Source organism: Vanessa atalanta, chromosome 12 (genome assembly GCF_905147765.1).
Source record: "Vanessa atalanta chromosome 12, ilVanAtal1.2, whole genome shotgun sequence".
Taxonomy (NCBI): domain Eukaryota; kingdom Metazoa; phylum Arthropoda; class Insecta; order Lepidoptera; family Nymphalidae; genus Vanessa; species Vanessa atalanta.
The window spans coordinates 6,643,616-6,658,519 of NC_061882.1; the positions used below are offsets into that span (position 1 = coordinate 6,643,616).

Sequence of the window (14,904 nt, forward strand, 5' to 3'; positions counted from 1 at the left end):
CAGGTATTAGCCATAAAAAATCTATATACTATACCAACAAATTAGATTCAGTGGTATAGCTGTGAAAGAGTAACAGAGTCAGACGGAGATACTTTTGCATTTATATTGTTAGTATAGAAGTACAGATATGTATTTGTATAGGTGACATCAGAGATTTTTTATAATGAGTGACGTATTATTATCAGAACTTTTGCTTTGCCTTTATATGTATAATAGTGTTTAATCGTATGTTTATATGATTAGTTTTCCACATAGGCCCTTTTTGATATTAAGTTTCAGGTGTATTATAATGATAATAAAATATATTATCATTATAATACATTAAGTATTGAGAAGCTGTCCTTACCGACCACGAAAATAGTGTGTTATAAACAGATGAATTCAAGTTGTCACGTTAAATAAATAAGTCTACCCACTTAAATTTCCTGTTTATTTCTGTCTCTCCAATTCTTGCGGTGGGACTCACTTAAAATGGAAGTCGAATTAGTTTTGAAGATTTAAGGAACAACTTATGTTGTATTAACGTTTCCTATCGCGTTTTCAAGAGACTAAATACAAGCAACTGTTGCTTTCGTAATGTTCAATTATACAAAATTTGAAGTTAATAATAATAATAAAGAAACTCAACCAAAACATTTCTGAAAACAAACTCGTAACAATAACGGTATATTTTAACTCAAAATATGTCTTTTCCGTATAATTTGCATATTTAGGCAGTGTTTATGAAGATGTCGGCAACACATGAATTGTAGCGAAGTGGGCGGCGACGTTAAATGGAACATTTCCTCAAATCCGTTGTTGTTACATGACTTTGCAGCATATGCGGTCTACTCAAAATAACTCACTAATTTTATCTTACTGCAGTCTTGACGACGCGGTCATTTGATACACTGCGCAGTCGCTTTCAAGTTTAATCACTCGATACGTTCATTTCAACGTATTCATATTTATATAGTGGCCCTATTTTTATACGAATTCAAAAAAGTTGTAGAAAAAAATGGCTTTTTAGATTTTTTTATCCCTTAATAAAAATAATACTTATCTGCCTATACAAAGACCATTAAAGCTAATACTTGCAATGTACATTGTTTTTACATAGTTGTGAGATATTAAGAATAGGAATAATGCTATTAAGCATTAGCTAGCTATTAAGAATAGTATGTGTAGATACAATAGAAGGAGTTTATTAATATATAATCATAATAATAAATATAAAAAGATGTCTTATTAAAACATGTGTCCAGTGACCACGATACTCTATTAAGCAATTAATAGTAATTAATATTGTTCTGGTTAGTAGATTAATATTTTATGTTCCGGAAAATTACATGGGAAATAGAAAAACTTGGATTACGACGAACACGTACGAAGTCAATGTAAAAATGTAGGTACATGTAAAAAGCGTGTATTAAACAAAGGACTGTCGACAAATCCAATTAAAAGACCTTCGGATCGGTCATTGATATTTAAATTGAATTTCATCTGAGGACACAAACTTTGTGCAAATAAAAAGTATTGCAAAATGTTATTTCTATTACTTTTATAATATAATAGTTACCAGGCCACGGGTACAATAAGAATCCACATAGTACGTTAATGTTGAAGGAATATTAATATTTATATAGGAGGTTCGGTTCTTGGACGAACGCAGAACATCTCACGAATGTTTCATCACAATTGGATGGATAGTTTTCATATTTATTCATATAGATCAGTTGGAAATTTGATCAATTTAATAAAGTAAATGATATTAAGTGAGACGGCAAATACGTTTACCGTTTTCTTGATTGTTTATTTGGACGCTTCAATTAATTTAACTTTATTTAATTAAAGCAAGAGGTGTCGATACTTTAAATCCTTCTCCAACTAAACGTTATTTTTGCCAGAAACAAGTGTCGCAACTGATCATCCAGCTCACTCGGCCGTTTGCCGTTGAATTATCAATTTAGCTCAGCGTAATTATTAAATTATAATTAATAAAATATATATATACCTCTCCAAGATAGACGAAACCATGATCCAATGCCACTGCCTCCGCTGTCTCCTTCCCTGCAGGTATATGAACTGCCCATGTTGGCGTGAAATGCGCATACGCGACTTTTATCAGCGACATCAAAGGCACCAAGATGGCAAAGGATATTATTACTCCCCGCGCCATCTCACTCACACTCACGAGCTAGTACTTGTCAGCATGGCACACACACAACTAAAAGTGTTTCTTTTCTAAGGTTCGAATTCTAAAATCAAACGTAGAGGACGTTGCCTTAGTTTGCGTTCTGAAATTATATCTATTGAGTGGTACAGAAAAAGTTTCGGTTTTTGTTCAAAGATTTTGTTTTTTCTCCGTGAGAGAGCAGGTAATTTTGTTGGGTATAATTGGATTTAGATACGAGTCGTATGTTATAATTCTGTTTATATAAACTCCAACATCGTTTTAGTTGTTTTATTATAATTATAGTTGTTTTAAGCGATTTATCGTATTATTTTAATTGGTCTTACGAAATATTGGTTACTATACGATTACATAATTATCAGAAAGAAATAAACAGTAAGGACAATATAATATGAAGTACACTTAAGAATAGAGTAGTTACACTTAACTGTGCTCGTAATACTTATAATTAGGAATAGCCTTCTTATCATAGTGATTTTATTACCTTCAATATATGTTAGTGGCAATAAATTTTAAATAAATAATATTAACGCGATATGTTTTGGTCGTTTCATGTTATCTACGAAATGTTTTATTTTGAACAACTCGACTTAAATGCTATACGTAGTAATATTAGCAGACAGAAATAGTTTCTTTTAACATATAGACAAACAATAAAAACTTTGTTATATTCTCGGTAGCTTTGTATTACGATATATTTCGTTATAAAACTGACTTCTGGTGAAATCACAGAAGAATTGTATCAGAAATCAGGTCAAGTAGACAGCAAGGACTACGGAGCCTTGAGCGGAAATCAGTCTCATTCTATGGTTCGCCTTTATTAACTTATCAACGTGCTTCCGTTAATCAAATATACTTTCTTTATTTATGAAATACTTTTAGAGTGGCTAATTTTTTGCGTGAACGTTAAATGAAAATCTACAATTTGCATATTTTTCTATAGCGGCATGTTTTATTAAGAACAAATGTTGATCATAATCATCGCATAATCTTAACAAAATAACATTTTTATAAACAAGTCATCATTTAAATGGGCGTTTTTGTAACTTTTATTATAAAAAAATGTTATATTTGACTTATTTCGGTCCAATTACAATATATTGACCTACATTCGATTCCGAAACAAAAGGATTAAGCGCTAACAGAATTAGGTTTAGTTGTGTTCATTGTAATGAATCTAGCCTTCGACAGGGCCGAGTTCATTGTCCCGATGTTAACGCGCACTCAATTGTTCGTGATCGTATCTGGCTCAATCTATCAATCAATGAATACACCAAAGATTTGTTATTTGTTGAAATCGGTATAATATAAGAAGGAGTATCGTTACTCTAGTATCTATTGAAAAGCAATAAAAGATATTAAACGTTATCGAATTGGAAAAGTCAGAGATTCAATAAAGAATACAATTTAATATTTTTTTTGCCTCATATTACGATTTCGACATCGATATATTATTCGACTATAATTAACTTTGGTAAGAAATTAAAATATTTTTATCAAAAAATATTTTGTTTTATAAATGCCTTAGATGCCTACTGGAAGTGATATGTGTTTATTTAACCGAATGAAATAAAATGTAATTGTAATATTTACGTACAAATATGTTCCTACAGAATGTGTACAATATTATATGTAAAATCCTTAAGGAAAATAACACCAATCGAAAAAAAGTAATGAGAATTCCTTGGCTTTTGTTTGTTGTAGGTATATCTGGTGTGATTGTTAAACAAAAATGCGTAAAATGTTTTACGTTCCTCGAATTGGGTCAGGTAAATAAGTTATCATTTGTAAATGCATATTGTTTATTAAAAAAATAAAAAAAAATACCTATTATCAATATTCAAATGTGTGTACTTAGCGGGCGTTTATTATTTAAATTAATATCTTCCCTGCAGAATCAGCTTTGTTAATTATAATAGATTATAATTTACCCTGAGCTGAGAGCAATGGAGTGTTAATGAAAATATTATTTAAATTATGCTGTCACCGTAAATAAATTATTTCATGTTTTTACATAATGATTATATTCCGAAAATTTATATTAACTGGAAGCTTTTTACAATAATAGGTAGGTATTAATATATTGTATTATATACCTACTGCATTTATACGTATATATATGTTGTCAAGTTACTATTATACTATTTAGTATGAAATAATAAAAAATATTTACAACAAAACGATTTTATATCAAAATATGCCTTTTTTATTATACGTACATAACATAACGAAGTATATGAACAGTTAGTTTGTTTTATCTGCAATAGCTCGCATAAATATAAGGATATTTGCATAGGCACTTGGCCGTATTATGTTCTGTACGATACAACAATAGACATAATATTTATCGATAGAGACAAGACATATTATATCTTATCTGTGCCTCATTGGCGGCTTGGGTAAACAATTTGTTTTTGTGACTAATCGTCAATGTAAGTATTTCGCGTGCAGTCCACATCGAGAGGCGGATGTTTCATCAATGGAATTCGATGGGAAGGACCAAGATTCCGTGGCACTTAGACAATAGTAGCCGGTGAGAGTCGGCGCCGCTGTGACGAGCGTTCACCTCTCTCATCCCGCCTCACTTTATAGCAATACGTTTAATGAATATAAGATTGTTATTGACATAAGCACGTACACAAACTCAAAGCAACATCCACTATGTTTCACAATAATACACTACAGTCATTATAGAACACGGCACAACTGTCAAGTAGCGCGTGAATATCGCAGCGGAGCGGAGCGGTACACGTCCACCACGCTAGTACACGTGATGCTGACTGTTTCGTTTCACTTGCTCTCGCCTCGCCTGGCCGATGCCGCGATTGGAGCGCGAGGCGACGCTGAGTTTGCCAGCCTTTAGAAAGTTTGCCTGCGTTTAGGGATTTTAGTTATTATATAGGTCCTTTGAGTTTCCTTGACTTTAAAATTAATATATTTTGAAACAATTACTTTTCATTGGTGAATAAACAGTACATTTATAAGATAAAAAAAAAACGCATAATAACAAATTAAATATGACTAGTTCATCTTAACATAATTTTGTATGCAATTAAAATACCTATTCAAACATTATAGGTACCTATTATTAATCTTTACCGGTGTGCTGCCTGATTTCGTTCATTTTCACAAAGGATGGCCTTTTCCGGCATATACATATATCATCAAGCATATTGTGTCTATCTCTACCTACCATTAAACATGGACAAGGGTAAATTTATTATAGTCCTATCATATTATAGACATGATATGATATTAATAATAACTATGTCAGTATTTACTAGACAAGAATTATACTCGTAAACGTAATACAAATTTAAATTGAAAACATACAAAATCCTTTTTTCACGGATTCTTACATAATAAAATAAACCTATGTTTTCATATTTCTAGACTCAGTAGCTTTGTGCTATGGTATTCTGTCAGAACAAAACCATTTTATAAGTATCGATTAAAATCGAAATTTTAAATAGCCTTCATCAGGATTGATTATTTTATATCTTATTTTTTTTTTTTAATTAATTTCTAACATCGCATAATTTTATTCATATTCAATATTTTTTAAGATAACTGTTGTTACGGTACTCTTATAACAGGTAATGTCCCGGCGTATTTGCGATTCATATCATCACCTATAAATAATGGCACACTCACTGTGCAAAGCATTTTCAATGGAGTTTTTTATCCGAACCTTGAAAACCAATTTTGAAGACAATATTTTTATTAGAAACAACTGTTCATAAACATATTGTTATTTTTTAATAACCAATAATGTTTATATTAAACGTAATTCATTATTTTACGACGCTCGATAGACGATGCTTACTATCATACAGGTTAAACGATGAAGGTTTTTATAAAACGACTATGTACCACGGAGGCAATGTCGACGAACAATATTTCTACTTAATATACTGAGCCGCGTAGAGAATACCATAGCGCGACTAAGAAAGTCATCTACAGCACCATCTATTGATCGTTGATGTGAGCTATAAATTTTGTATTTTTTATTTCCCGTGGCACGCCTAAAGAGGTCTATTTCAATCAAAGAAGAAATAAATATAAATAAACCTTAGATTGACGCATCCCATGCGATTTGCTAATAGCTCAAGTACATTGTAAACTAATAACAGTTCTTGATTAATATGACGTGTTTTCATAATACAACATAATTCCACTTTATTACTTATATCGAATTTAATATTACTTTTAGAGTTCCACTAAACAGTCGTTCTTTAAAATGTCATTTGTTCGCAAATCCATAACAGGGTATTCATGCTGCTGACCAACGATATTTCGTCAATTTAATGTCCAATGTTGTAATTTGGCTTTTTTTGTCTTGTGGTTGGAATAGACTATAGTTATATTTTTATGGAATATTTATACCTAGCTCTAGGTTAATCCGCCGTGGAATACGTTCTTTCTACAAACTTCACCACCCTGCACCTCTCTAGAGTATGATTGTTGTATATTGAACATTTTATTATTTGCACAACGAAGTAGGTGTGCCTACTAAGTTTTAAGAAAATATAAGTATGGAATAAGGAAACATTTTAACATCTTGAGAGATTAAATAAGTATTAAAAAAGGTAAACCGTTTCTTTATGTGCAACAGAGCCCAAAAAGATCAAATTCCATTACTTTAACTTAACCATCTGTACATAGATCAACAAAACTTCAAATGTACTTTTATATCGATTTTGGGGTTGACTTTGTAATAACCCTATAAAAATATTTTTTTCTTATTGTCTAAAGAAGACTATTTACAATTAACAATATCCAAGACTGTAACACTAATATATGTATATAAAAATAGAGTACCTTATATTTATAACGGTTTTCCATACTAACTGTCGTAGGTGTCCCTTCCCTTCCCTTCCTTCCCTTTTGAGCCATTTATAAACGGACCATAAAAAAACGTACTGATTACTTAAATACGATGTCGTTTTAGCTTTTTAGGTTCAAATGTTTTATCTGGGCTTAGATGAAGCAATCAGTCGGAACATGTATTTTTATAATATTGTACAAAGGTTTATACAATTTATTGAAAGTCTTTCGTTAGAATTTCTACCTGTATTCACTGATAAGGTACTTTATTATAATCTTGATATTTACAACGCTTTGATACACACACAGAATATTATCCAGATTTCAAAACTTATCTATTTATTTTATAAGGTTCTAGTACAAAGTATGCAAATAATCCCTTAAAATTAAATTCAATATTCTTTTCAGGAATATCAAATACAATGCAGGCGTAAAAATTGCTTTGACTGAACTATGTAGCGTAAGATAAAAGCAAATAATTGGTAATTGCAGTTGCTTTCTTGTCTTGCAACAGTAAAGCAATTTATATGAACCCATTCGCGAAAAAAACAAGCACTATACTTATCTATGCAACTATAAAAATCATAAAAAGAGGTTTTATCTAGATTCAATTAATTAGAAACAATTGTGTTTGAATTAAAAAGTACTGGAATGTAAAATAAAATATTCCAAATTTGAAAAATTTAAGAGTATTCAATAATATTCCCTTTGATTCGTGCAATATATTGCAATATGTGTTTAGATATTGTGCTATAAATAAACAAAATAAGGTTTTTTTTTTGTAATTTTAATGAATCGATCTTGATGTAAAATTGTTTAAATTGGTTTTTCGTGACAAATTTTATACCATAATATGGCAAACACGGTCTATTATCGCTGGTAATATAGTGACTCTTTTTCAAGAAAGCTGTACTCAATGTTATGTGTCGGAACGACTTGGTGTCAGTCGTGACACTATACAGAGGACCTGGTATAGGTTTCAAGAAACCGCATCTTTGACCGGGATCAGGAAGAAAACGATATAAAGAGGTCAGGGAAGATTAATTATTAGACATTGTGAGCCAACTATTACGAAATTGGAGTTCTACCTATAATAACATCAAAACCAATCTTGAATACATTATAAATGTAATTGTTAGCACATTCACTGTCATGAGAGACTTCTAGAAGTCGATACACACAGTGGAAGATCAGCAAGGGGTCCAGCAATGGAAGCCGGGAAGTCGGGATACGCCGTTTAGATTGGCCAGCACGAAATACCGACCTCAAACCCATTGAGCATCTATGGAACTTACTAAAACAATGTGTTAGAGCTGAACTCAGCCTAACAGAACATCTGAGAACTTAAAATTGCTATTAAGGCCGGATGGGAGCATATTTTAACAGTTAATTCAGCCAGAGGGCACACTCGATATTTTTTTTATTGTTTGTAACTTTTAATATGTAAAGAAGAAAGTCAATTGAAGTTACCTAATATTTTTGTCAAAGTGAGTAATTTCTTAAAAATCTATATAAAATAAATTAAAATTGATTGAATCACCAAACAAAAATGTTTTTACATCAGTAATATCTTTTTTATTTTGTCGCATTGAATCCCTTATACAACTATTAATACTAAAATTAATCGAATACATCAAAAGTGCCCGTTGTTTTTGCAAAGGAGTTTATCTTTTTTTAGAGGTTAAATGACCAATTGGCTATAAATATTGATTCTTATTTAAGCTAGCTTCTTTAAATTAATTTGTAAGCCGCTTAATACGGGCTTACAAATAATTTAAATGACAATTGTGGAGATTTTCTGAACCATAAAATACAAATGAGGTAGCCACTTGCGATTAATCACAACAATAAATATAAAAATATCCCTACTAAATGATAGTATGGCTTTGTGTAAGCCCGTCTGGGTAGGTACCAAACAGCAGTACTCAGTATTTTTGTGTTCCGGTTTGAAAGGAGTGAGCCAGTTTAACTGCAGGCACAAGAAATATATAATTTTATTTTCAAAGGTTGCTGGCGGATTGGTGATGTAAGGAATGGTTAATATTTCTTACAGCGCCATTGTATGTGGACGGTGGTGACCACATAAATTAGGTAGCCCATTTGCTGGTCCGCCTACCTATGTAATAAAATTAAAAAAAATAATCCTCGGAAAATATAGAAAGACGGCTTAAAGTCGTGTCTGCGGTGAATTGCGAATCTTTTTTACAGAATAGCCTTACAGGATTAGATAGACCCGTAGATACGGGTTTCATCAAATATTAAGTGTGCTCAACGTCGACCATTTTTGGATTAAATATTGAAATGTAGAAAGAAAGTGTTCCAGAAGAGATGTTAAATAATTATTCGTTTTTATTACTTTTAGAGCGTGAAGTTTCGAAATAATCAAATAGCCTTGTTTAGTGGCGCGAGTGCGCTTTAACGTGAATATTAACGCAGAGGGCTCATTCGCTCGCATATGTTGGCAAAAGCGTAGTGCGGAAATAGGAAAGTATGTCAACCAAATATTTTAAACACTTTAATGATTAAAAATAATATACTATAGAGCTATAGAGCTGTAGAGCTATATAGTAGGTACTAATAGGCTATAGAGTTTTGTACATAGAAATCAGAATTATATTATGTAATATTCATTTAGTTTACAATTAAAAGGTATATAGGTATTGACTTTTTATAACAATAAATATTATAAAATAATAAGTATTGGTTTGTTATTTCCGGATTCACGAAAAAATTACCTGCTTGTCCTTTTGACTATTAATATGGAACTTTCATCGATGTAGAACGCATGTAGACTTGAAACTTACTACTATTTTGTTTATGTGTTGAATATATTTATGAGTTAACTATAGCTTCTTATTTTTCAGTGTAAAATAAAATACGGGCACTTCTCAAGCGAACGCTACAAAAATTAATTGTTCCAAATACACAAATGGTATAAGAGATTTGTATTAGGTCCTTACATATGAAATTAGCGTTTTGTCGTACTGACCATTTTGATCTGAAATATCTCTCCTCTTTGGTTAAGAATTCCAAATTCAAATGTATAAATTCATTTAGCTGGTACATTTGAGTTTTGAAAACAGGAATTAATTTGATTTTTTCTCATTATTTTTTTCCTTGGCGTCACTTATTACCGCACAATGGAAAACATGAAATATCGGTATATTTACGAGTGCAAGTTCTACCGTGGCACCAGTGCTGCAGAAACAGCTCGAAGGATTAATGATGTGTACGGCGCTAGTGTCGCACTGAAAGTTTTTGATTTCAACGTTTTCGTTCTGGAAATTTCGACCTACAGAACCAACCCCGTGGACGGCCGGAGACCTAAGTGGAAAATGAAGTATTAAAGGCTATTGTGGAAGCGTATCTGTCACAAAGTACTACAGAGATAGCTGCAGGCTTCGGGGTAAATGATAAAGCTGTATTAATCCACTTGAAGCAAATCGGGGAAAAAAAAAAATTTAACGATTGGTACCTTACGAATTGAGTGAATTAAACTTGCAAACACGCGTCGACTGTTGTGTTACTTAGCTCAACCAACACAATAATGAAGGCATTTTAGACTTGTGATGAAAAGTGGATACTGTACGATAATCGGAAGCGATCGTCGTAATAGCTAAACCCTAGAGACCCAGCCAAATCCTGCCCTAAACGAAAATTGACTCAAAAAAAGTTACTTGTGAGTTTTTGGGTGGAGTTTTTGAGTGGAGTTTTTGAGTGGAATAGCGCCGGTGTCGTTCACTACAGCTACTACTTTTGTAAAATCTGGCCAAACGATTACGACAGATGTCTATTGTCAGCAACTGCAAACCATGAAGAAAGAACTATGTGCTAAACTACCAAGATTGGTCAAACGCTCTAGGCCACTGCTGCTTCACGACAACGCAAGACCACACACTGCATAACAAACTACCACTAAGTTAGATGAGCTACAATTGGAAAGTCCGCGACATCCACCTTACTCCCAGGATCCCGGTGCTCCAACACATTGCTAAATTTCCGGAATTTGGACAACTTTTTACAAGGAAAAAAATTCAACTCCGGTACCGCAGTCCAAACTGCCTTGAAAGAGTTTATTGATTCTCGCCCCCATGTTTTTTTTAGTAAAAGGATCAATGAACTACCTATGAGATGGCAAAAGTACGTAGAGGACAACGGTGCATACTTTGATTAATTAAATATATTTTACAAAAAAATTACTTTATATTCCTCCCGTACAAAACGCCAATTTCATATGTAAGTACCTAATATTACCAAATTGTCTCTATCTTTCCATGGATGATTGCCATCGCCGTTGACGACACCGTGCGGTAGCCTCATATCTCTCTTACCAAAAGTAGAGTCCGGTTATGATCTGTAAGAGCGTCCACCCATATGGGTGAACTAAAGTCAAGGAACGCGCCATACCGGTGTGCAAATGCCAGCACGATGTTTGCGGCTCTCCCACGGCAGGAGCGTTGATAAGCTTGGGCCGAGTTGAACAAAAATAAGAAAAGTTCGAATTTTTTAAATTCGAGCTTGCGTTACCTGTAGACTAAAACTTTAACTCTAATAGTCTATTAGTACTTAAGATACTGTAATACTTAAAAAACGGTAGGTTTGTGAAATATTTTCGATGGAATATACCAGAAATAAGATCACAAAAAGCCTTAATTGTAGATACGCGTGAGAAGTCACGCGGATAATAAATCAAATTATATTGCCTACCATAGTTTTCCAATGGTAATATAGTATAAATATGGTATAAAAGTATAAAACAAATTCAGTCTGTATCCCCTCCGCTTACTTCCGTTTCAGCCACTTAAATAAAAATAGATACAACGTATAAAATTGTGAAAAAAAGCAAAGTATATATTTTAGCTCTATCAATATATCAATGATAAACAAACCACGAACGTAAAACTACTAAAATACTAAATCATTCGACTATGAAAAACTGGAGCAATGAAATTTCCATACAAAACTATAGTGATTTACATATAAACAAACATGGGTTAAAAAATTGCACGTCACAGCTTTATGACAACACATTTTTAAATTTAAATATTTTGAAGTTTCTTTTAAATAATCATTGGCCAACTCAATCTAACTTAAATAAAAATCAAGACGGCACTGATGCGGATCTCAGCGGACGGTCGAAAGTCAAATCCAAGCAACTCTGACATTTCAAGCAGTGGCGTAGCTATCGTAGGGCCAGGTGGTGCAGTGCACCAGGGCCCGGAGCTCAGGGGGCCCTCTAACCTAAGCTTTGAATAGAGATGATGTATGGATTTAGCCTACTAATGATAAGTTCAACTCGCTGTATCCTGTATCCTATTCTTATTCCTAGTTATAATTTTGAAGGGCAATATAAAGTTAAAGATGGAGTGGAAAGGGGGCCCGATGTTTTTCTATGCACCGGGGCCCTTGCCCACCTAGCTACGCCACTGATTTCAAGTACTAAATTTCTATTATGAAATTTATTTTAAGCTTAATAAAACATTATTATTAACGCATATATAACAATGCTTAAATATAAAGATTATATTAACTATTTGTGTGGTACCTAATTGTAATCTGTGGTTAAAAATTACAATTACATAAATATTGGTAACACAATATATGTAACGACCAACTCAAATATCGCTCTTATTAAATACATGCAACATGTAATCAATATTCATAATATAGGTAAAATGTTTTATAACTTTCAGTATTTCATAATTTTCATTGCTAATTTTTTTTTTTTACTGAAAATGCACCCCAGCAATAAAATAAGAAGTATACGTTCAGTCTATCCGCAGCATTTCTAAAAACTCACTATAAACTAAAAACATTAAAATAAAAGAAAAATCTATAATTTATTTTTACACAAAGTAAATCATACAAAATATATTGATATGAATACTTATAAAATTTTACATAACACCTGAAGGTACCTTTATCGAATATTAAAGCGAAAAGATTTTATGACCTCTGGGGTGAACCCAGATTTCCTACTTATGTATAAACTTAATATAAAACACGGGTTGTATTTTCTACAAGTAAGATTTCGTATTATGTATAACGCGATGAAACGCGAACTGAATACGCTATCGAAGAGGCTTAGCCCGAGTTTCATTTGTGAATGGATTTAGAAATAAGACTTATTCGTATAACATCACTAACACTAAATAAATATGGAATAAAATTACTCTACGTTTAAGTTTAACAAAAGTAAATACTATTTACTTACTCGAACCGAATTATTTCATATATTTTATTATAGAATTTAAAAACTATTCCTATCTCACTCCCTCACTCTCTTTATCTCTAGTATGGATTTTGATGGTATGTTATAAGTATATGAGTGTTCGATGAAATATAAAGATATATATTATAGTGAATTCAAATGATTTCAGTTGAACTAGTCATTATTATAACTTATCCTACTTCATAAGACACTCGTAAGTACATGTGCTTCGGAAATGAAAAAGTTTTCATATTTCTTTCACGAATACGAAAAACCGGTATTTGTCATTTACATGTATTATGTAACCCGTTATCTACAGTCAGGCTGTTTCTCCTTGTTTTTTTACGTAATAGGCAGGTGGACGGATAAACGGGCCACCTGATGTAAAGTGGTCACCATCGCCCATAGACATTGACGCTGTTAGAAATATTAGCTATATCTTACATCACACTAATGCGTCACCAACCTTGGGAGCTAAGATGTTATATCCTGGTTCCTGTTACACTTGCTTACTCACCCTTCAAAGCGAAAAACAACAATTTAAGTAGGGATGTTCAGCGGTAGAATATCTGATGAGTGGTTGGTACTTATCCAAACGGACTTGCACGGAGCCCTACCAACAAGTCACTCGTATGACTTAAATATGCAATTATAACTAATTTAATACTTATGTAATTTTATTATCCTATACTCACTCATTTATTGATGTCTGATTTATATATAGTCTTTATATTATATAGTTTTATTTGTACACGGTTGAGTATTAGACGCCAATTTTTTTTTTCTATGTGTGAATTTTTTTTTGTATTCCTAATTTTGCGTTCCTTTTTCGAAATGTACGAGTGTCATAAAGATATTGCATATATATATTAGGCGTGTTATGTGCCAGTATTTTATAAAACTTATAGTTTGATTCTACAAAAATAACTAAGTAATATGTTAAATTACATATAATTGTTACATTATTTACTTAACATTTTTAGAAGATATTTTACTTTACAAATTATTAAAACGAAATTGACGTAATGTCTGAAGCGGAACAAAATAATGATCCTAAAAAAATAGGAATAAATCATAAATGTTATCATCTAAAATGTATTCAAAAAAGGATATTTAATTTAAATAATGAAATGTGTACCGTACTTAAAAACCTATAGTAATTTAGAGAAGAGAAGTGTTATATATAGGCCTTTTGCCGTCGAATATATTTTGTCGTGGACGTCAGCCAGATGAAGACTTTTAAATGGAACAATATACATTTATTTATAGACTAACCAGTCTATCACTTTTGTATTAAATTTAAGTTATTAGTAATAATGTAGTAGATATTGTCTAATCTTTTTTTTGTTTTAACGAGGAGAAAATGCATTTACGCATCCCGCACGGTCGGGGGACCAGTACGGTTATGTGGACTCCCAGGGACCTCCTGCCCTGCCCTACCCTCTAAAACCGCCTCGGGTTTCCGCCCCGCTGCATAATCGTGGTGCTACGCAGGCGCGCCTTCCTCCTCTGCGGCTGAATCTGCGACCCGTACTGTGACGGACTGTCCCAAGTCCGCCACTGGAGGCCGGGCATCAGGGGCTGACGCCCTGCGACGGATCAGATAATTGGATCCGCCGCTAACCACCACTGTGTAACCACACCGCCAAGCTCGTCACGAGCGCCTTATTGCCAACGAGGCCACTCACACAGT

At 32.7% G+C, this 14,904-nt stretch overlaps 1 protein-coding gene across 7 annotated transcripts in view; it reads right to left on the reverse strand.

Annotated features, from left to right (window-relative positions):
- The window catches only part of LOC125067953 (furin-like protease 1), a 163,959-nt gene extending 159,013 nt beyond the window's left edge, over window positions 1-4,946 (reverse strand). For 2 of the 7 annotated variants that reach the window (XM_047676888.1, XM_047676882.1), the window contains exons 1-2: window positions 4,812-4,940; window positions 1,994-2,288 (exon numbers count right to left, since the gene is read on the reverse strand). In XM_047676888.1, the coding sequence (XP_047532844.1) occupies window positions 1,994-2,158 (165 nt within the window). In that variant the 5' untranslated portion in view covers window positions 2,159-2,288; window positions 4,812-4,940. Of the gene's footprint in view, window positions 1-1,993; window positions 2,289-4,739; window positions 4,763-4,811 lie in introns of those variants that run through there. The other 5 variants (XM_047676884.1, XM_047676883.1, XM_047676887.1 and 2 more) reach the window with 5 other exon arrangements.
- Window positions 4,947-14,904: the final 9,958 nt, after the last annotated feature.